A 21,965-nucleotide genomic window follows, 5' to 3' on the forward strand; every position below is an offset into this window, starting at 1 on the left:
TCTTCCCCCCCCTTCGTTCATATTCCCCCTCTGTTAGACCGGATGGCATGGACAAATCGCATCCGTTCTTTGTCCTCTGGGGAAAGACAGAGGAAAGGGATTCCGATTAAACTGCCCATTGCTTATCGCCATGTGGTTCCGGATCTAAATTGTCCTTCTTCCTATCACGACGATCCATTATTGTTTGACTCCACGTATGTCTGGCCGTGTCTTACTCTTCTCCGAGTCCGGTACCCGCTCTGGCTGGCTCCGATATACGAATCGGGAATATCCTGGCACCTTTGGCCCCCAAATCACTAATCAGTCCATCGACCAAAGAAAATTGAAGGAGAATGGAAAAGACCACACTACTTGTGGCGTTTGTTAGCCTCTTGGGGCTGAAATGGAAATGAAAAATAAAATAAAATAAAAAAACGGAGACAGGGTGACAGGGGAAGGCGAAACGCCAGACACTGAAGCAACTGGAGGTAAGGGTCTGAAAAAATAAGAAAAAAAAATCCCGAAACTGAAAAATCACGAACAAAGAGACAGACCATCACCCTTCTAGTTCGGACTTCCCCAAATGCCGGGGCCAGGGGGGGATCGTGGTGGAAGAAAGAAGAAGAGACACTAAGGAAGACCAGCCTACTCCCCCCGGCTCAACGACGGCTCCAGCACCTTGTTTCTTGTTCACGGGATTCAAAAAGGCTCCGTCCTCAATGGGTCCGTCCACTCCACGGCGCAACCATGCTTTTTGCCCATTGACCAACGTCGGCTGCCTATTTCAAGCCCTGCGGAGTGGATCCCCCAGTCCATTTTCAGTCCAGGTGATTCCTGATCCCATTTGCAGACGGCTCCGTTACTGGATTGGATGCCCTCCAGGTCCCAGGAAGGCGAAAATCATTTGCAGGGCCATTCTGCATCTGGTATTCCGAATTCTCCCTCTAGCTCGTAATTATTATGCGCGCATCAACAAAAAAAAGGCACGCACAAATCGAAAATCAAAAACAAAATCCGTACCGCGAAAATCCAAGCGCCGTCTTGTAGCGTGGCAGGCCAAGGCCACTCCCGGGTCAAGATTAAGGGCCGTACCAAATGGACGAACAATAGCCGCCAGCGCGACCGAATCAAAGATGAAAGAAGACGAACAATGAAATAAATCAACTCAAACCAAAGCAACTTGGAGAAAGTTCCTGGATGGACCAGTCAGCGAGAAGTAGACAATGTTGGTTTGTCCTGAGTGGACTGAGCGTATGAGAGGGTTGAGCGTCGAAAATCGAACAAAATCCAGAATCCAGAATAAAAATAAAATGAAGACCAACTAAATTAAATGGAAATATAAAATAGAAGTGAATGAAAATAAATTCAAAAATCATTCCGAAACGATAACCAGGCACTTACGACACCAGCAATAATAGTAATGATAATAAGACTACCTAATAAGACTAAGCCTGGGACTAAAAAGAAATGCCACTGCCCATAAGCTGAGCTCCAAACTAAATCCCAGACGAACTATTCTCGGCCCCCCAGTTCATGCTCTTTGCCTTTATTATTTTTATTATTCTTCCTGCTCAGAATTTCCGTCACTCGAATTTATTATTTTTCGCGCCGTGTGTCTCCTGGTTTCTCACGTCCAGGGCGTTTAAATACTCTTTGCTACTTCGGCCTCTGGCTAAAAGGCCTCGTACCCTCCCATATATCCTGGACCGTGTCAGCATTAGTTCTCACTTGACGACCGATTTGTGGCTGCGGTGGCTCTTACCAAACAATATCAGACTACACTTTATAGACACGCACAGTATGTTTCTCACTGTCTCTTAAATATCCGTTGTTTTCTTCGCCCTTCTCGTGTCTCGGTTCCGATTGTTAACCCATATTTCCACCGCCAGTATCTGTGGAGAGCACACCACTCTCCATCTTCTTTACTGCTAATTGCCGAGTCCATCCTAAAAAGCGTTGGACTTGGTCTTTCCGCCGGCAACCGAATTGTCGGTCCGAGATCTGGACAGAGCTGGACAGCCATTGAGGCTTTTCTCGTCATTTCTCGCCACCACGAACTAATAGTGAGCTGAAGTTCAGCGACGCCTCAATTCACCTATTTCCTTGTTATCCTCAACTAGGGAAATACTCCAACCACACGAGCCTTTTTAAGATTAGAAGAAAAGGTAGTCAGAAATTCATGGTACGTGCATCAAAAACCGATTTCCAGTACCTCTAGTCCTATCATTCTATATCAGTTTCGGCAAGGTATTGGAAGAAAACTAATTTCATTCCAGTCTGTGTACGCAGCCCCCGGATCATATTTACCAGGAGCCATGGCACACAATTCACACAGTAAGGCTTTGTCTTCCGCGTTGGTTGCGGCTTCCATAAACTGACCCTCCACAGACTACGGCTGGCAAGGGCGGACGTCGCAGCCTTTTCATCCCCCTTCTATGGCTATGGACCAGCAACCATTTTCGCAACCTCCGATTTCATCAGTACCGGGGTATCATGTTGGATACAATCAACCTCCTCCCAGCACACAGAGCTACTACCAGCCTAGTGCTCCCGCTCCTCAGTATCTCTCCTCGCACCCATCTATGCCTCAAAGTCGGCATCACGCTCGCAGGTAAGCTTGCATTGTTCTATGGTGGCATTTCGCGCCCATTTCCTTGGTCTGATTGTGGATAGCTCTCCTGTCCCCTATTCGTACCCCAGTAGTCAAGTATCTAGCAGTCCTCCGACGATACAAGACCAAGCATTCACATCCCCGTAAGAGAAGACCAAGGAATGGATCAGTAGTGATCAGATCGCTAACGTTGACTATCTCCAGTCCCTCATCCTACCTCCTCAACCAACCCGACTACTACCTCGCCCAGAACTCCTCCTTCTCGTGAGTCATGCCTGCAGTTCACTCCAATCCGAAAACCAACCCAACCGAACCATCTCACTAACCCAATTAACTCCCTACAGCTCAAATCCCAGCTCCCTTGGCGTCAACCCACCAGCCCAAAGCCTAATCAACCCAGGAACAGTCTACTCGTCAACCGAATCGACACCGAACGCCGGCTCATCAGATCCCGAACAGCAAGTCCGAGTTATTAGCTTTCGACCCAAGCCCCAATGCTGGGACCATGGCTGCAACGGCCGCGAATTCTCCACCTTCAGCAACCTCCTGCGGCACCAGCGCGAGAAATCCGGCGTCGTCGCAAAGGCCGAATGTCCTAGCTGTGGCGCGGTGTTTACTCGAACAACGGCTCGCAATATCCACGTGGCTCAGGGCAAATGTAAAGGCGGAGGCCGCGAGACATCTATCGAGTAGATGGACCGATTCGATACGGATCGCCAGCACGTTGAACCTAATTCGACCTTATCTACCTTATCCGGCTAGGTTTGACGGAATTGAAACCCGACATGGGGCGCCAGAACAGAACCAAAGAAAATCCAAGGAAAAAAAAAAAAAAAAAAACCACATACGCATACTACTACCACTATAGAACAGACACTTATACAGACCGACACATGCTTACGTCCGCGACGATCCATTCAACAACCAGACTATTCACCCAGGGAAATTAGGGTGAATAAACCAGACCGAAACACCTCAGCCGTTACCTTTCGACTCCGACGATCACGAACACTATCGACCGATTTGGAAGGCGATCCATCCGATTCATGGAACCTGCACTAGCTTTGACTTTGGCATTGTCTCACTCGTGGCTGAAAAAGGCCTAGATGATCCTCCCGGGTCTGAGTGCCCCCTTCAACGGGATCGGTGGATCGATGTCTGACGGACGGAGAAACGCATGAAGAAAAAAATAATAATAAAAACCAAAAAAGGTCGAATGAGGGTGACGGAGGGTGAAATTAGATTGGGAACCGCTGATACCCTTCAACCGGAGTACCTAAGTTGTTTTTGATTTGTTACTTTGCTGATTTGATTTTAATTTACCAAAGACGGAGTTACTTCGGGGGTTTTATGGGGCTTTCTTGGTTTGGGCATTGCCATTTGCATTTTCGATTTCGTCGTTGTGGCTTATACTCTTTCTTTTTTGACTTTATTATTTCTTTACCCCTTTTTTTATGTTTTGACAGCCTTTGATTTTTTGTCGCTTTTTCCTTTTGTATCTGATTTTTTTCTTCTTTTTTGTTATTAGCATTTCTCTGGAACTACGGGATTTTGTATATAGAACGGAAAGCAAGCAAGCAAGCAGGGGATCATTGAACCATTCCAGGGGTTTTGGGTACAAAAATACCAAAGTACTATATTTAACCTTTTTAGTGGCTTTTCCTTCGATTTTGTTTCTGTTAGACGATTCCCAGCCTGCGAAGGGGGCCTTTTTTGGGCTTTGGTTTCGAGTTGCCTGATTTTTCCTTTTGTGGAATTATCGGCCTCCTATAGAGGAAGTTGGCGAGAGTGGAGGATGATGATTCACACTAGTTACTAGAGGGTAGATCTTAATGGAGTGTTTGATAGACATATCAGGTGCAGGTAGTCAGGTACGGAGTACGGAGAAGGTAAGTACTGTAGAGACTAGATAGTAGTGCCTAAGTCGGCAGTGTTCCGTTTCCGCAGCATTGATACATTAGCAGTAGTAATTAATTCATAGTAGGTATCGACAATCCACACCTTATTATCCTATACTCCCATACAGTGTAAAACTAAATGAAAACGGTATGACGCGACCTATGAGCACGAGATGGATAAACATGGGGTCCAAAAGCACAAAGGTAGGTAGGCACGAGGATACTAGTACTCCGTACGGATAACTCAGGAACGGAACGGAGTACCTAGACCGACCAGAGCATGGAGTCGAATCTGAATCAATCAATCAATCAAAGACGGAAAAGTCTGAGCGCTGTGGATCCCTCTAGTCCATCTTCGCCGTCGTCATCGTCATCGTCTTCATGTCAGCCCCGGCGGCACAACCACGTGTCAAAGTAGGTTTTAGAACGTTCGATACGGAGGACTACGGCTTGGGTTTTGGGGTGTAGTTTCGACTAGTTAGCGTTCTAGCTATATAGGATGTATGTAGCTACTAGCTAGTCTGGGTGATGGTGAGAGGGTTGGGTGGGAGGAAGGGAGGGAGAAGGAACAATATCCTTGTTGTTGAGGCAGCGCATGGAAGGGGGAGAGAAAAAGAAAAGAAAGAAAGAAAACCAGGGGTCAACTTGGGAAAAAAGGGGCCGTTTTCACAGATGTGCACTATAATTGGAATTAGAACTTTTTTCTTTTACTTTTTCTTTTTTGTTTTTTTGTCATCAATTCCCCTGCTGAGGGGTCTGGTTGTATGGGGGTGGTTGTGTCTATCTTTAGGGTTTCTGTTGCGCCCTGGGGATGGGGTTTGAAACGTGACTAGATGGGGAGTTATTACATGGTTTTATCTGCTAGAGGTCAGCAGGGAGAGCGATTTCCCGGTGAAAGATAGTTAGGTTGGTTAGTAGCAGATAGTAGCAGCAGATACGACCTACTCGAGAGTAATAGGAGAAGATATGCATTCGTGGTATGACGTGACGACGAATAGGAAAGAAATACGAGAAATGAGACATCTCCAGCCTGTCCATCTTTAGCCCGCTTTTCTCTTCCTCCCGTCATGTCATGTCACTGACTCGAGGCACTACCTACTTACTCCGTCCGCCGTCGCCCCTTCACTGCGACAGGTAGACTATCTCCCTCCCGTACGGAGTAGCTTGTCGGAACTCGCTCCGGCTCCGACGCCTTCCTCGTGGTAGCCCCTAAATTGGGTAAATGCACCAAAGGATTGACTGACTATTGAACTAGATGCTGGAAGGGGGTGGGGCCAGACTCTTCGAGAGAAGGAATCCATTGTTCTGCAACTTCTGGAAGATCTGTTGGGGATCATATTTCCGCGACACAGCCTTCAGCTTGGCGACGTTCTCCACGCCGTAGGAACCCAGCGGATTCTGGTCCCTTGCGGCGTCGTTTAGGTATACAAACGGGTCATGGAGTCCCCGCTTCACTTCAAGTTGTCTCCACCGCTCGGTTGTAGCAATGGAAACGGCTCTCACCGTCTCGTCGTCGCTCTCGTGCTCCCAGTCTATAAGGGTGGTCCACCCTACGGCCGAAGAAAAAGAAAGTTAGCTTAGACGTAAGCTGTCGTTTCATGATTTTCTTTTCTGTGGGGTTGATTGGTTGGGTATCTCGGAACTGGGGATGGGTGTAGGGACTAAGTGAAGAGGAGGGGAGGGGAGAAAAAAAGAAACGAAGGAAGAGAGGGGGCGCAAGTGGGAATATTCAGGGAAAAATGAAATAAAACCGACATTGCGCATTTTCCCGAGTGATTCCCATAGCGTTTCCACCCTTTTCGATCCCTTGGTCGATCATGTTCACCGAGATCGGCTGGAGGACAAACGTTTGCGTAGCGCTGGTGGCTTCATAACCGCGAGGGCCCGTTCTCTCCAGAAACCGTACATTTCTTTGTATAGTTGGGCATCGATTCGAGAACTCGCGCCCCGATAATCATGTCGTTGGAAACTAATTATTTTCGGTCCAACCCTGTCAGCAGAACGATCCAAATATCCTATGGGCTTTTTCTGTTTTCCTTTTCGGCGATTATCTCTAACCTCTAGGCTCCAGAATATCGTGTTGTGAGGTGTCATCTTACTCGGTGGGGCTATTAGCAAAGGAGCCACCCAGGATCTGGATTAATTCTAGCACAGTCCCATTTGCTGGGGGTATGGCGTAACTGAAGGGGGGAATATCTTTGAACGGAGCAAAACTCGCTGGCTGCTCGTGTGCGGACTCGGAGTAGATCAATCCGACCGTAGCGGTTTCCAGGTCGATTATCAGGGCGACAGTAGCCTTGACATCTGAGGCTCCGGTTTCATGCCATTTGGCGAAGGATTCAAGAAGAGCAGGCGCTTGCTCTACCTTGTATGTGCCCACTTGGCGCCATACTCTATGCACAGGGAGGGTGTAACAGTCGAATCGAGTCACGATTCCTTCGGCTAGTTAGCTTTGCGAGTCAATTCCATCTGCGATTTTGTTGGTAGAGTCACCAAAGTTGGCACCCCCGCCTTTCAGGGCCCAGAAGAGATCAGAGTACTCTTTCGTATTTGCGTCCGTAATCGTTCCGTCGGTCAATACAATCTGGTGATCTGGTTAGGGCCTGGGTGCCGGATTTCTGAGTGCCAATAGACCATACCTGGAAGTTCTTAACATTGTCAGCGGCCATTCCGTACTGAGCCGAGAAATGGAAGAATCCTCCTTTTACAGGGGACTTTTCGTCAGCCATTTCCTCGAATTCGGCTTTCTCAAGCAACGTGCGTACCCCCGAGAATCAATCCTCCAACCCCAATGTGCGGGATGCGTCCTCCGATTACACTGACGCGGTACGGATCCAAGGCCTTAAGACGTCTCCCCATCGTCCACCCGGTCCTAAGCTTGCCACAGATCTATCGTCGCTGACAGTCACTTGATCCAGTCTTTCCAAATCGATCAGAATACCTGACTGGTCGATGCTGGACCAGCCTGGGTTAGGCGAGTGACCGCCGCTGCGGATGGCAAATCTGATTTGACAAAGGCTGATGATTTGAAGGGTTATGGATACGTCTTGTGCTGAAGCTGGGAGGACAACACATCTCGAGGGCAATGAGCAAGTCGCAGACCTTTGGTATGGTCAGTCGTCTGATCGAAGGCGTCTGATTAGACTCGGTGCTGGATAGCGCCCTCACCAACTACCCTCGACTTTGGCTCCGTTTTGAGGTATTTCTACAGTTGCGTCCCCAAGTGCCTCTTGGAGCAACTTGCAAGCCAATTCGTTTCTGACATTCTGGGAGACCCCCTGGTCAGAGAGATAGTCTAGGAGCTGGGTGTCCTTGACAAGTCTGCTCTGCAATGCCTCAGACCGGGACAATGGTAGGCCTAGACCCTCCACAAAGCTGACAAGTTTACTCGACATGATGATCGTGGAATCTGCTCTGCCTGCCATGAAAACCCAACGGTTGGGAGGGCGCAGAGGATGGGATGTCGTCGGCGTCAACTACCGGTCACATGACGAGCAGGGATGTAGCAATTAAAAAGGGTCGCATTGCATGAGGTCAGCTACCAATAACGACCATTTCGACAGCCCAACCTCTCTAACGCATTCCAAAGCGGAGTTGTTACCCCATAACGGCCCCGGTCTTGTCTGGGATGGTGGGTCATGATGCCAATCACAACCCCTCTAGATTGAGGCCATTTTGATCACTAACCCATCTGTCACTAGGGTTATGCGCCCCATCTGCCCGGCGGCTCGGAGTGCGACGAAAGCGATAGCTTGAGCCGATGGAGAGAAGATGTTAGTCCACGACTGTTGCTATGATCGCTCGAAAAATTTGTTCTTGACCTTCTAGCAGAACCTGTTCACTCTCGTCACTTCTTCTACAGCCACGCTAAACTCCCGCTTGTCCCGATGTTTTGGGTCAGCACCTTACGGCTGCAGGGATAAATTCCACTGATATCACGGCCCACGGAAGGAATAACCTTAATAGCGTCTATCTGGACACTTTATTTGAACGCGGACACGAGGGGGCTATAATTCGACGCGTGCAGAAAGGGCGGATTCAGCACATAATGACTCCGCAGCGGGGCGTACTGGCTCGGTTTTTCTTGGCCATTTCTTGTCAGCAAGCTCGATGGAATTGTTGAATTACATGGACGATTGTTCGACTTTATCCAATCGCTGGCAAAACGACGGATGTGCATCTGTTTTGTCGAATCACGGCAGTGAAGGGACCAGTCGCTCAGCGGCTGAATTATTGATGGACGGGTCAAGGCAAGGCAGAACAGTCGAGTAGATAGAGGGAGAGGGAGAGAGAGAAGAATACCTAGAGCACAGGTCAATTCATTATTTTCGAGCACAATACATGCACGTGATATTGTTGTTTAGCGGCCTCTCGTGTAGAGTACATCCTTCTGCAACCATCTCTTCAATACCACCAGACCCAAAAACTCCGGACGATTGATCAACTGAATTAGGTGGATACTTAATCAAATAATTGGTAGGTATCAAGAGATATTATATCATCACTAACAGTTTGAAACAGAGAAATATCAGCATTCCCAACGCCCCTCAATCAATCAAATGTCCTTCAGTGCGCTATTCGCCCGATTGATGCCTCCCCATTCCAAGGTCTTCTTCCACAGTTTCTCCTGCACCTCTTCGTTGTAACTATCGGACGAGCTCTTATCCTTTTTGGAAAGGGTGAAATAGCCGCCCTCCCCGGGATTGATCTTACCGGTCGCCAGCCCAACGATATCGGCTGCCGCCTCACCAGCAGAACGCATGGTCGGGTCCATGAAGCGACGCAAAAGAAATGAGAACGGTCGGATGATAAAGCTCGACATAACCTTGACCTGCGTGGGGGTGTTGACCTGTAGAGCCCGCGAGTCTGTCAAGTTACCAGGATTGATGGCAATCACGGTAATGTTCTTGAGATCCTCTTCCTACACAAGGAGATATATTAGCTGATGTCATCGTCAGGAAGTAGATATGAGTTGCACATCCTTACCTTCTCCAGATGCCGATTTATCGCATACATCCACATGGTGATCGCCAGTTTTGAGACGGAATAACTCTGGAATCCACGCCCCATATGATCGACCTTCTCATAAGTCGGCGGCTTGACCAACAAGTCTAGGTCGTCCGGGATGACAGGCGGATACGTCTCAAGAGGGCTTTGACCGGGAAAATGGGTGTCGCTGCTGAAAAGCACAATGCGACCACCCTCCGGGCCGAAGTGACCCAGAAGACGAAGAGCAAGCACTGAATGTGCAATATGGTTCACTTGAAACGTCTTTTCATACCCATCTTCTGTCAGCTGGGCCTCCGTCACCAAGTTCCAATAATACGCGTTGCAGACGATGCTGGTGAGTTGCGGGAGTTTGCCCTCTGTGATCTCGGTCGCGATATCCCCAGCAAACTTATGAACAGAAGTGAGACTGGCCAGGTCAAGTTGACGGATAGATGTCTTCGCCGTGTGGTGGTGCGAGATGATATTGCGAAGCTTTTGAGTGTTCGGGTCCTCGCTGGCCGTGTTGCGCACGGTTAGAACCAGTGTGTGGTCGGGGTATTGAGTCAGAAGCTGCTCTACGGCAGGGATCGCAAGAGAGCCATTAGCTCCTGTGATTATAATCGTGCCCATGGTTTACCAAGATGAATGATGAGATGAGGAAGTTGAGATCAAAGATGTACTTTTTTGGTCCGGGAGACTCGGCTTTTTAATCAGCGGCGACCGACTTGCGCCCAGGCCCAATAAGAAATTATTACGGATACAGAACCTACAAGCTCCAACTCTCGATCGCCAAGGTACGCCCAACAGAACAATGATAAGCCAATAACATAGAATGGCTGCTCTGGGAGTATTTCCCTACCTATTGCGGATGGTTTTCGTTCTTTCGGCCCCCGTTTGCTGTTTTCTTTGCTTCATCTCGTTAATTCTTAGCTATAGTACATTCCAACATCCCCGCGCCAAGGCGACAGACTCAATCCTTCGGCTTACACGGATTTCTGCGATTACAGGCTAGGCTGCTACTGATTGGTATACTCCGTAAAAATCGTTGGTATTTTTTCTATGCTCCCTTTCTAACTATGCTGTAGCCTGTGGTTGTTCTGAGCATGATAACTGCATCCACCTTCTAGGTATGCCCAGAGAAGCACACTAAAATCTTTACGAGAATAGTTGGTCATGAACCTAGACAGCAACAACCGAACCGATGTACAGAATTAGAAAAAGACTAGCTGGCAAACACGCTAGCTTCCAGATACACAGAAGAGGATATCCGTTGGGGTTCGACCCTGGGTTTAATTAAGGAGCACAAACAACATAATTCTATGACTGTCCTGTCTGCAGAACGGGCTATAGCGTGTCTCCACTGATGGCATCTCGGGTGCTAGCTCAGCCTAGATCAAATATTTGGAAGATGTGATCGGTGATCTGCGCTTTGCACTCGCAAATCAAACTGGTGTAGATATGGAGGGTATTTTCTCTCATTGGTTTTGATGACAACGCTCTTCATAAAATCAATTGAAAATTCGGACTGCATTACTCGAGCCTCTGACAATTAACAAAAAACTATGTTGAGGGATCCTGAAAAAGCATATCATATCCAGACCTTAAGATAATGAAACATCGAAGAATTCAGCTGACGGGAAACCTTCATATGCTGCCTGAGGCATCGATGTATCTATCGCTTACGTCATGTATCACATGATCACCGCCCGGCCACCAGCGAACAACATTGGGATGCCTGGAATTTCAGGGACGCAAGCAGTGAGTCACCTGTGGTGCATCATGTCTTCTGTTTGCTTCTAAGTCACTCTGCATTGTCAATCCCCCTGACTGCATGATTGCTTTCCGTGACCTATTTAGCTGACGCGATTGTCCTCTGTCTTTCTGGCCTTTGCGTCCCTCGGTTTCTACTGTCCACGTTGCTACATTTCGTCCCCCGCAAAATGACTATACCAATACGGTTATACTGTACATGCCCGGGATATCACACATTCTGGGACTTGAATACTTTATTATTACCTCCTCACTTATTGTGTCTGGGGCTGGGCATTGTTTGAACTTGCATTTTCCGTCTGATTCCACCCATTGTCATATCGCAGCTTTCTCCGCACAATTTTCCTTGCAATTGCGCCTTTATTTCTCACGCCATTGAGCCATGGCGTCTATCTTCACCTACGATCCCGACCCTCCGCGGGTTTCTTCGCCATGGTCCACATCCGGGTCCTCCACTCCACAGCAAGCCGGGGGCGGCGGTACCCGCATGGTGATTCGGAACCGCTCCAACGCGAACCTGGACCGGACCGACGCCGACGTTCTATCGGACTACGGTATCACCAAGCTGGAGCCAGAACCCCAGGAAGGACCCACGGAGTACAAATTGCATCTGCTGCTACGCTCGCGACGATACTACGCGTCAGTATCCACCGGCCACCTCGTCGGTGGTTCGTATCATTCCCGCGCAAGTTTGTCGACTTCGGGTCCGACGCCTTCCAGCTATGAGTCGAATCCAAAGCTTTCTGGAAACCGCTCGACTCTCAGTCGTCAGCAGCGCTTACAATCCCTGACGACGCAGCTGTTATGGCGTCTGCAGCAGTCGTCGCCTTTCCATTCCTCTACAGCGGCCAACCTTGTGCTGCCGGTTCTTCCAGATGCTACAGACCTTCTAGGGGCTCCTCAGAAACCAGCTCGTTTGCTTCCTGGTCTCGAGGAAAGTCAGGGGGCTTTGTATGAGATTGGCGTTGCCGACGACGGAACCTTCGTCGGGCTGGCTCACGATGAGTTAGAGGAAAGTCTGTCTAATCTGCAGGCCATGGCTGCAAGCCTAGGTTGTAAGGTTGAGGTCCTCCGTCGCGTTATTGTGGGTAAATGCGAATGGACAGAAGGTGTTGCTGCGAGTAATGTTCATGAGGATGAGAACGTCCACACTGGAGATCTGTGGGTGGCCGAAGCATTGGTGAGTCCGGACTGGGACTTTTACAAGGTACCGTCGCCCAGGAGAGGTTCTGGGGGAGACAACTCTTCATCAGTCGAAGCTGGGCAGACCACTTCACAGGAAGGCAGCTTCTCGTCGACGGAGCAGATTCGTGTCTCGATTTCTGGGCCAAGCACTGCCGGGAAATCATCACTCCTGGGGACTTTGACCTCGTCCGTGCTGGATAATGGCAGAGGGACTAGCAGATTGAGTCTCTTGAAACATCGCCATGAGATATCGTCCGGCATCACCAGTTCTGTCGCCCATGAATTGATTGGATACGCTGCCGACGTCCCATCTGCCGAGGAGGTCAATGTTATAAACTACGCGTCAGGGAATGTCGCAGCATGGGATGATGTGCATGCGGCTGCGCAAAGTGGCCGTCTTGCTTTCGTTTCGGATCTTCCAGGCTCAGTCCGCTATCTGAAGTCTACATTGCGAGGGTTGATCAGTTGGGCGCCTCACTATGTTTTACTGTGCATCCCCGCTAACTGTGAGGATGACGCCTCGTCGGAGTCAAACAATAGTGCTACGGAGCAAACGACTGATATCAGCTTGGCCTTGTCGCATCTTGAACTGTGCGTCAAATTGGACGTGCCCATAATCGTGGTGATCACTAAGATGGATCTCGCCTCTCGTACGAGCCTGAGAAACAATCTCACCAGAGTGCTCTCCGTGTTGAAAACCGCCGGCAAGAAGCCTGCCATGCTCCCTGCACAGCCAAACACATCGGGTAAGACCGTGGATCTACAGCACATAGAGCCGAAGGACAGCCAAGAAGTCCGAAGGATTATACATTCCACCGACAATTGGTCATCTGTCGTGCCTATTGTTCTTGCGAGCGCTGTCGATGGAACGGGTATTGGAAAGTTGCACGCATTTCTTCGATATCTTCCAATCCCTACGCGACCTCCGCTCAGGTCCATCTCGATCCCAAGGTCATTACCAGCCACCCATCTTCCCGCCAATGTTTTCGACATTGACGAGGTTTTTGCCATTCCTCCGTCTAAGGTCTACTCTGCTTCTGCGGACCATCCTCGAAAGGAAAATCAAGGCGTCGTTCTGTGTGGACTGGTCCGTTACGGAGCGATCTCTGTCGGGGACGAGCTAGTCATTGGGCCGCTACTGACCAATACCTTTGTCGATCAAGGGGTTCAGAGGAGATCAGAGCCACGGTCAGAAATGCACACACACCATGATTTTGCTCAGAGTAGGCCACCGTCGCAGGAGTTCTCAGCTTCTTTCGTCCAAAATATTGTACCCGGGAAAACCACTTTCCCAACCCAAGCACAATGGCAGCGCGTTCGTATTGCCAGCGTCAGAAATCTGCGGTTACCGGTCCAGAAGCTGATCCAGGATCAAGTGGGCACGGTCGGAGTCGAGCCTCTCCCTTCTCAACCGAAGGAGCGATTGCCGCGACTCGGCAAAGTTCGTAAGGGCACTGTCTTAGCCAGCTTAAACAAGACATCCAGCTCTATCCCCAAGTCTCTGTTGTTCCATACCGGCTTCGTCGCTAGCTTTGCATCGAGTGAGTTCGCTTCTTCGCTCTCGCCTCCGTTGCTTCTTGGTGGCAATGCCATTGTATACATTGCCAATATCCGCTCCACAGTGAAGGTGACATGCATGGCGCTGGCCGAGGATGAGATTGTTTCAAGACCACCGTCACCAACCGAGCTTGAGTTCTTCAACTTTGACGGTGACGCTGACCGGGAAGGAGATGGGGGGTCCGAGGTGAATGACATGGTCCGTGCCTCTCGAGCATCATCTCAAGAAGACGTGAAGATAACATTTTCCTTTGTCACATCGGTTGAGTGGGTTGAAGTTGGGTCTCGAGTGCTCCTCATGCCCGGGGCTTCGGTCGCATTAGCCTCTGCACAGGATTCTGTGACACCGTCGGGCCTCGAGGGCTTTGTTGGAAGGGTGTGTGACGTGCTTTATTCTGAATCTTCCACTGCGTAACTGGTTCATGTGTTTAGTTGTATCTGATTTTGTTGTTTGCTATGTTCATTACTATTCTGTTATTCAAATGCATTCGATTCCTCATCAGTTGTCCAACGAATGGATATGATCGACGCGGCACGTGTAGTCCGGGGACGATCTGCCTCAGGCGACGCGGCCACTAAAAGGCCACTAGTCGCGGCCTTACTGCCTGAGGACAAAGTCATAAGTAGCCGCCATCGCCAAGAGGCAAGCAGCTCTGCCCCATGTCGCTCCTCGTCTCGATCCCTCAGCCCAAGTCGAGGATAGACTGAGGCCTGACTGACTCGACTTTGGTCTATTAATCTCTATCCTAACTCTTCTGGGTTTGTTTGTGGTTGATCATCTGTCGTTTTTTCTTTTTCCCTGTACCACACTCGTTTTCTGCCTGCGTTGTCCACGCCAGCCCTCCACTGCTCCTCTTCTCCATCTACCCCGGATCCGACCCGTCAATTCCGCTTTATCATCAGCGATCTATCACCACCTAGCCACTCGACTTAAATCCCTCCATGCTGCGCGCTTTGCCTTCTCTACGCATTGTTTGACACCACTGGTGATGTTCTGCCCTTAAATCCATATCAGGGAAATCATCGCGCAATGTCCGCCGTCAACAATATGGCCGAGTCCAGCAGCCTTTATTCCGATTATCGGTTCAGTTCCGACATAGGCGCATCGTCGGACGAGGACGATTTCGTTTCCAGTGCCAGCACGACCTCAGCTGCGTCCGACGAGAGATCCACGGAGAAACGGCCATTGCAGCGAGACTCCGTCACGGTGTCGAACAAAGATGAATTGGATAATCCGCAACCATCGACCTGCTCTGTTGCTGGGCCTGAGGCAGCCGATAATAACATTGACACGACATCTCTGGCGATGGAAACGGCGAATATTAGTCTCGCGGCGGATGAGAAACCCGTGGAAGTGAAAAAGCCGCTGCTTTTGTTGGACCTGCCCATGGATATATTGCAGGAGATTGTGAAAGAGGTAAATGGTGACACCGTCCAGTTCGTCTACATTATACCCTCTCCTTGCATGATACTAACCTAGTACCGTCCTGGCCATCTTGCAGGTAACGCATACGAATGATTTGACGTCGCTGGCTCTGACGTGCTCCACCCTTCATGCTCTGGCGATCCCTCAAATGTACTCTCGGTTCGACATTGTCTGGCCAGATACCTTGTCGTCTTCCGATCATCCTGCTGGCGTTGACGCTCTTTCCTATGGTTTGGCGACATTGGTCATGGGAGACGACATCTTCCATGAGCTTCCTACGCATCGACCCGCCGGTTCCTGCGCACACTGTGGCTGCAACACTCCCCACGACCAAACCCCTACACAGAGTCCGGTGCGGAGGATACGACGGGGGAACTACTATGCACAATATACGCGGAAGTTCTCGGTTGGGAATGGACCGCTGATCTGGGTCCAAGAATACTCTGTGACCAAGGAGACGGGGAAAATGCTGGGAACATTAGTCGCCTTGGCCATTGCCCGGATGGTCAATCTGGAGACATTCGTCTGGGACATGCCTACGGGGGTTTTAAGGGATGTGTGGATTGCACTCTCATCGCTTGCCAATCGTCCTGGACACGAATGCCGCCTGGAGCGTGTCTGGGTCCGATGGCACGATAATTCGGAGAGCCCAATACGCTCTGCACCGACTGCGTCTTCTTTTGCACTTCCAGATACGCAGAACGATTTTGCTCCTCTCCCAGCCGGCTCGCCATTGCTGCATAAATACGGGCATGTGGAGTATCCGTCTTTGTCTATAGTGCCGCCATTGAAGAGCCTGAGCATACTTGATATAGATGAGTCGTCGTACATTGAAGAAGCAGCTATACTCATCCGTCGTTCGTGGGATCGGCTGAAGGAGTTGCGCGTCGGCATTTCGTCAAAGGTCTGTCAGGCAGACTGGTTAAAACCACTGGGAGGCTGGTCCTCCCGAGATTCGACCACGGCCATGACTGGGTGGCCCAAGGCCGGGGGCGTGTTAGGAGTGCTACTAGGCCACACTGATGGCTCGTGCTCTCATGGAGTGGCTAGTGAAGGCTCCAAGAAAACGCCCAATACCGAAGCTGGTGGAAGTATTCCCGGGAGTACGAACCCTCAACTTGAGTCGCCTCCACCTGCAGGGTCACCAGAACCCTCACCAGACCAGCCAGTTGTAGTCTCAGAACCAAGGGCCAAAGAGCCGTCAAAGCCCTCCAGCACCGTCTTCAAATTATCTCCTAGCTCGCCTTCTGACGTCGAATCCAACCGGAACCCGCTCAGGTTGGAGACTTTGGAGTTAGAACGCGTGTCTCTATCTATTCCGGTGATACTACAAAGTCTTGATTGGACCCGGATCACGGCTTTGACAATACTGCGCTGCGAAGGCCATGAGAAGCTGTGGAGGTCCCTGCGTCGCCAGTTTCCTCCGTCATGCGCCCCTCGCTCTTCCAGAGCTGGAAAGAGAGAGGGTGGACAATCGGAGTACTCTTTGAGAATCAAACACATCCATACGGACGCCGTGTCTCCGTATCTGCTACTGTTCATCAAGGACACCCTGGCTCCTAACACACTCGAAACTCTCTTCTTGCACGAAGCTCCCATGTATGACTCGATCGTCCAGATTGATGCCATTTACCGAAATGTGATCCGCAACCATCGGATGAGTCTGAAAAAGGTACTCATTGATAGTACGGAGCGGTCCGCAATTGGCGTTGAGATCGCCACTAGCCGCTGGCGTAAATGGATGTTTACGCGCGATATGATTTCTTTTGTCACCAGTGGACGCATGCCTCGATTGCGTGAGCTGTCGATGACCGTACATTCCAAGGACTGGGTAAGATCTATTCTGTCTTTCCACAAGAGGTTACTAACCCGAACTAGCACTACTTCTTACAGAGGCTGCCTAATGTTCCACACCTTCGGGCCTTGCACATTCCTCATATCGCCCATCCCATACACCGGGATTCCAAGGAGCTTGCACTGCAAATTCTGGACATTGTCACCATCCGTCCGGATGTTGGAATCAGCTACGTAGGGATGCAGAACAAATGCTACGAGATCCTCGAAGGGAAACGAGGGGATAAGGTTGATCTTGACGATGCGGATGACAGCCATAGCGAGGGTCTGGGAGATGGCGAGCCCTGGTCGGCCAGCGACACGGATGACGACGAAGGTGACGATGACGCCGGAGCTGCCAGCACGGCGGATTCAACCTCGGTGCTATCGTCGGACCACGAATCGTCGAATGGAGATGAATCCGATCTCGAAGGCAGCCGATCACGTGTGACGTTTCGGCTGCGCGAGATTTTGTTTTATGATGATAAGATCGCCATTTTTAAGGCGCGACATGGAGTTTTGTGATTGAAGCCGGCATCGGCGGGGTTTAGCGATTTCTATTCTGTTTTGTTTCGAGATACCACTGATGATAGTCGAGATAGAATCCTGGTAGTCCTGGATATTTATTGCAGCATGATTAACGATTTAATATATCACTCTGTCTTGTAAGGATTGCTCATTGGAACTTTTCAGTAATCAGAACGTCATCCTCGTGATGAATATACCCGGTGTTGTGAAGACGGCGCTAGATCAGTGCAGTCACGTGCCGTAGCTCCTCAGCCTCTGTTGAGCCGCGACAACCACCCGCGAAGACACCAGCCTGTGCGACACTTAACGACCACCACCACCACCCATTCAACCCGCCAGATTGAACTTTCCTCCATCCTATCTATCTTCAGCACCAGCTCCGGTGCACCCGTGTCCACCATGAAGCTCGTCCGGTACGTACCCTTGAGTCGCGGAATTTGCAATGCAAGCTCCAGCAGCTATGCACCCATTCATGCAGCAACCGACTAACCGTGATTTAGATTTCTGATGAAGTGCGCCAATGAGACGGTGACTATCGAGTTGAAGAATGGTCAGTGCCTCTACCACTTCCTGAACCCTCCTTCATCTTGTCTCGCAGTTCCCTACCTACCTACCTCCTACCTACCTTCAAGCAACCCCCAATCTCCAAATCCATAAATCTAACACCCACTAGGAACAATCCTTCACGGCACCATCACCTCCGTCTCCCCACAAATGAACACCGCCCTGCGCACCGTCAAAATGACCCCCAAAGGCCGCGACCCCATCTCCCTAGACACCATCAACATCCGCGGCTCCACGATCCGCTACTACATCCTCCCCGACAGCCTGCCCCTGGATACCCTGCTGGTGGACGACCAGCCCAAGCCGAAGAACAAGGCGCGCAAGGAGGCCGACCGGGGTGGCCGTGGCGGCCGCGGTGGTCCCCGTGGTAGAGGTCGGGGTCGTGGACGTGGGCGCGGTCGTGGATTCTAGATTTGGGGAAAAGTTTCGTTGATAGATTAGGGTTTGGGAGTTTGTTCTTTTTTTTTTCTCTCTTCCTTTTTTAATTTGATTATTTTTCGATTCCATCGTCGGGATTTGACTTTGTTGTTGTTCTTTTGAGGTGCTATGATATGGGTGATATCTGGGGTTTCTGTTCTCCAATTTTGTTTGTTCGAAGGGAACCAAACCACCGACTCCCTGCTTGCCTGTGGCGGAGGAAAAAAAGGATTACTCGATGTTGGGTTTCCTGCCTATTCGCGACTCCGTGATTTTCGCTCTGGCGTGGAGATTCGGACGAAGAAAGGAAAGAATCCATAAGACCAGGCAGGGTTGGACGGAATCGAATCGACCGAGAATGTGACTTGCTCTCGACGCTCATTCGACGATAACCTATATGCCTTGGCTCGGTTCAAGCATATCACGACCCGAGTATTCGAAATTGAATGTCTACGATGGAATCCAGAACTTACAGCAGCCTCACCTTACCCTACATCGTGGATCGGGCAGGCTGGATGATATCCTGTACGAAAGAAATTAATCTCGACATGTGGGTATGACCCATGTCGCGTGTACAACGCAATGAGACTTGAACTGAATAAGAAGAAAAGAAGATACTCCCTCCTATACTCCCATGTACCAATCGTGTAGTTCTATAATCTATAACATATATCTATTCCATCATCACTCATAAATCATCCCTCATCACATTACTCCCTCTCCCACAGCACTCCAAACCCATCCCATTTCTCTCCGTCTCTCTTGTGTAATAGTTAATCAATTCCCTCCCTCCAAACCCTCAAAATCACCAACTTCTCCCACCCCGCCTGCACCCCACTATTCCCAACAAACTCGGCCCTCCACGCTCCTCCCCACCCCCTAATCCTCTCCCGAACCTCCCCCGGCCGATTCTGCGCACAAAGCAACACATACGCCACGCCGCGCGTGGGCTCCAACACTTCCGGAATCTGCTCAATCAGACGATCCGTCGTCTCCATCCCATCTTTCCCCCCCGCATACGTCAACGACAGGAAGTAGGATTCGCGATCGAACTTCTCAGACCGGGTGAGTCCCTCTTCGGTGGCACGGTCTTGTTCCGTGGCGCTGGGGATCCGGGGGAGGTCTTCTGTGGGGACGTAGGGGGGGTTGAAGAGGAGGATGTCGACGCTAGCGGGGCGGATGGAGGAGAGGAGGTCGGATGTTATGGAGGAGGTGTAGATTGTTTTGGTTCGTTGGTTCGGGGCCGGGTTGGAGGGGTCTGCATTGGGTAGAGGATCGGCCTGGCGCTCTTGAATCGCTTTCTGCACTGTTTCTTTCGTGGCGAGACAGGCGTTGCGGTTTACGTCTATCCCCAGGGTGAGGATGTCGCGACGGCCGAGGATCTCGTGGGAGTTGCCTGCGACGAAGCCGAGGACGACGCCGGAGCCGGTGCCGACTTCGATGATGAGGGGGGAGGCGGAGGGGGAGGATGTCGTGGGGGAGGGGTTAGTGGAGGGGTCGGAGGAGGAGCTGGTAGAGGCGTTGAATCGTTCTTTCAGCCATGTTGATTCAGAGGTCGATGAGAGCGTGTCCAGGAAGAGGTACGAGTCTTCGGAGGGTTCGTAGATGGTGTCGAAGGAGACGTGCGAGGTGCAGGGCGTGGGGAGCATCCTGAGGATGGTGGAATCTGAGGATGGTGGAATAATTTGATTGTAACAGGCAGACGGACACGTAGGCGACTCGTGTTTTCTCTTAGGTTATGGCTTCGATTGCAATCAATGCATACAGACCATGCAATGCGCGCAAATCCAAATCCAAGATAAGAAGAGCATTGATACCAAATGCCCACCGGAGTAGATTCCCCTCACCGCCCTCATCCAGACTCCCGCCCTCGGCCCTCGCTCACTTCCGTAGTTCTAGTTCCTAGCATCTCCAACCCCAGTCCAATTCCAGGCCCAAACTTTCGTACTTCAGACAACAAAATGCGCCCCGCCCTCCGCCTCCTCATGGCGACGCCCGCCACGATGGGCTCGAAATCCAGCCTCAGCGAATCGCTCGCCCTGCTTCCGCCGCTGCAACTCTACCGGCGCATTCTGCGCGTGCATCGCAAGAAACTGGAGCCCGAGATGCGGCTGCTGGGGGATGGGTACGTGAAGAGCGAGTTCAGGGCTCATAAGAATGTCGAGAATCCGTTGCATATTGTATGTCTTTCCGCTCCCTCGTTGTGTCTGTTCTATGGTCTGCGGTTGGGAATGGGATGGTGTCTATGGCTTGGTTGTGTTAGGTTCCATATCGTTGGTTTTAAGATGAAGAACACAGAGGAAATGCTAATGACTCCTGACTGGTGTGATGTAGATTGGCTTCCTCACGGAATGGCAATTATACGCGCAAAAGCTCGAGGGAGATACCTGGGTGGGGGATAAACTGGACAAGGCGAAATTGGATAAAATGAGCGGTTCGTCTCTCTGCTCTGGACTCCGGACTGGCTGGACATGAAGATACTCGAAGTGGCCATTGTGGACGCTGACCGGAACAGATCAACAACTCGGCCAGCTGTATGAGCTGATGCAGGCGATTCGGAGTCGGGATGGTGAGGAGAATGAATAGATGGATGTGAAGGATTGTTGTTGGTTTATGAGATCTCGAAGGTATTTGGTCTCTGCTCTGGTCTCTCTCCTTTCGATCTCATGGTGGATGAGATGGGTATCCATCTACACCGCACGGAGGATACAGTCATTGACGAACTGGCGAGCCAGACCAGGAAAGTGATAACCGGGACATACTCAGAACCCGTGTAAATAGTATATAACGAGTCTGTATTATAGATTTACTGCAATGCACGTGTACAATAATATAAATCATGCATACGAAGTACTGGATATAGATCTAGATAACCAGGACCCGACATATAAAAAAAGCGGAATATCTCCGAGATCAGCAAACTCCAACGTCTGTCAGTCCAAGCCAGTTTACATTCCACATCAAGCCACTACCAGGTGTAGAAGATAAGAAACCAATTCCTCGAACCATTGACATCACCACTAACCCCAATTCAGGACCGAACCATAAGAGTAGCGCGCCCTATGGCATGCATGACTAATCTACTACATCACTTTTAATTCCATTCCACCCCGCAACTTCATACCTTTCCATACTGACACTACCATCCAATTGCCACACCCCCACTCCAAGAACAAGAGAAAGAAAGAAATCAAAAGGAAAAAAAAAA

At 50.3% G+C, this 21,965-nt stretch overlaps 10 protein-coding genes across 10 annotated transcripts; 5 read left to right on the forward strand and 5 right to left on the reverse strand.

The window, feature by feature from the left end:
• Positions 1 to 1,416: 1,416 nt before the first annotated feature.
• Positions 1,417 to 3,283, forward strand: LDX57_005269 (uncharacterized protein; the record flags this gene model as incomplete). Its single annotated transcript, XM_046086947.1, has 5 exons — positions 1,417 to 2,313; positions 2,368 to 2,590; positions 2,653 to 2,733; positions 2,795 to 2,854; positions 2,935 to 3,283. The coding sequence occupies exons 1-5, from the start codon at positions 2,295 to 2,297 to the stop codon at positions 3,281 to 3,283; spliced, it is 732 nt and encodes a 243-aa protein (XP_045942913.1). The 5' UTR covers positions 1,417 to 2,294.
• A 2,456-nt stretch (positions 3,284 to 5,739) lies between these two features.
• LDX57_005270 (uncharacterized protein) lies at positions 5,740 to 6,307 on the reverse strand (the record flags this gene model as incomplete). The annotated part of the gene is made up of 2 exons (XM_046086948.1): positions 5,740 to 6,038; positions 6,244 to 6,307. 2 exons carry the CDS (start codon positions 6,305 to 6,307, stop codon positions 5,740 to 5,742), a joined length of 363 nt encoding a protein of 120 aa, XP_045942914.1.
• A 627-nt stretch (positions 6,308 to 6,934) lies between these two features.
• On the reverse strand, positions 6,935 to 7,217 carry LDX57_005271 (uncharacterized protein; the record flags this gene model as incomplete). The annotated part of the gene is made up of 2 exons (XM_046086949.1): positions 6,935 to 7,072; positions 7,128 to 7,217. The coding sequence occupies 2 exons, from the start codon at positions 7,215 to 7,217 to the stop codon at positions 6,935 to 6,937; spliced, it is 228 nt and encodes a 75-aa protein (XP_045942915.1).
• A 435-nt stretch (positions 7,218 to 7,652) lies between these two features.
• On the reverse strand, positions 7,653 to 7,883 carry LDX57_005272 (uncharacterized protein; the record flags this gene model as incomplete). The annotated part of the gene is made up of 1 exon (XM_046086950.1): positions 7,653 to 7,883. One exon carries the CDS (start codon positions 7,881 to 7,883, stop codon positions 7,653 to 7,655), a length of 231 nt encoding a protein of 76 aa, XP_045942916.1.
• Positions 7,884 to 8,829: 946 nt separating this feature from the next.
• LDX57_005273 (uncharacterized protein) lies at positions 8,830 to 10,276 on the reverse strand. Its single transcript, XM_046086951.1, has 2 exons — positions 9,475 to 10,276; positions 8,830 to 9,409 (listed from the first exon to the last, which is right to left on the reverse strand). The coding sequence occupies exons 1-2, from the start codon at positions 10,105 to 10,107 to the stop codon at positions 9,044 to 9,046; spliced, it is 999 nt and encodes a 332-aa protein (XP_045942917.1). The 5' UTR covers positions 10,108 to 10,276; the 3' UTR covers positions 8,830 to 9,043.
• Positions 10,277 to 11,629: 1,353 nt separating this feature from the next.
• Positions 11,630 to 14,404, forward strand: LDX57_005274 (uncharacterized protein; the record flags this gene model as incomplete). Its single annotated transcript, XM_046086952.1, has 1 exon — positions 11,630 to 14,404. The coding sequence occupies one exon, from the start codon at positions 11,630 to 11,632 to the stop codon at positions 14,402 to 14,404; it is 2,775 nt and encodes a 924-aa protein (XP_045942918.1).
• Positions 14,405 to 15,019: 615 nt separating this feature from the next.
• Positions 15,020 to 17,773, forward strand: LDX57_005275 (uncharacterized protein; the record flags this gene model as incomplete). Its single annotated transcript, XM_046086953.1, has 3 exons — positions 15,020 to 15,406; positions 15,492 to 17,246; positions 17,294 to 17,773. 3 exons carry the CDS (start codon positions 15,020 to 15,022, stop codon positions 17,771 to 17,773), a joined length of 2,622 nt encoding a protein of 873 aa, XP_045942919.1.
• Positions 17,774 to 18,175: 402 nt separating this feature from the next.
• On the forward strand, positions 18,176 to 18,751 carry smd1 (mRNA splicing protein SMD1; the record flags this gene model as incomplete). The annotated part of the gene is made up of 3 exons (XM_046086954.1): positions 18,176 to 18,189; positions 18,277 to 18,326; positions 18,450 to 18,751. The coding sequence occupies 3 exons, from the start codon at positions 18,176 to 18,178 to the stop codon at positions 18,749 to 18,751; spliced, it is 366 nt and encodes a 121-aa protein (XP_045942920.1).
• Positions 18,752 to 19,530: 779 nt separating this feature from the next.
• On the reverse strand, positions 19,531 to 20,406 carry MTQ2 (S-adenosylmethionine-dependent methyltransferase; the record flags this gene model as incomplete). Its single annotated transcript, XM_046086955.1, has 1 exon — positions 19,531 to 20,406. One exon carries the CDS (start codon positions 20,404 to 20,406, stop codon positions 19,531 to 19,533), a length of 876 nt encoding a protein of 291 aa, XP_045942921.1.
• A 312-nt stretch (positions 20,407 to 20,718) lies between these two features.
• Positions 20,719 to 21,343, forward strand: LDX57_005278 (succinate dehydrogenase assembly factor 3; the record flags this gene model as incomplete). The annotated part of the gene is made up of 3 exons (XM_046086956.1): positions 20,719 to 20,937; positions 21,092 to 21,191; positions 21,273 to 21,343. The coding sequence occupies 3 exons, from the start codon at positions 20,719 to 20,721 to the stop codon at positions 21,341 to 21,343; spliced, it is 390 nt and encodes a 129-aa protein (XP_045942922.1).
• Between the last annotated feature and the right edge of the window lie 622 nt (positions 21,344 to 21,965).

Source organism: Aspergillus melleus (assembly GCF_016097325.1).
Source record: "Aspergillus melleus strain CBS 546.65 chromosome Unknown contig3, whole genome shotgun sequence".
Taxonomy (NCBI): Eukaryota; Fungi; Ascomycota; class Eurotiomycetes; order Eurotiales; family Aspergillaceae; genus Aspergillus; species Aspergillus melleus.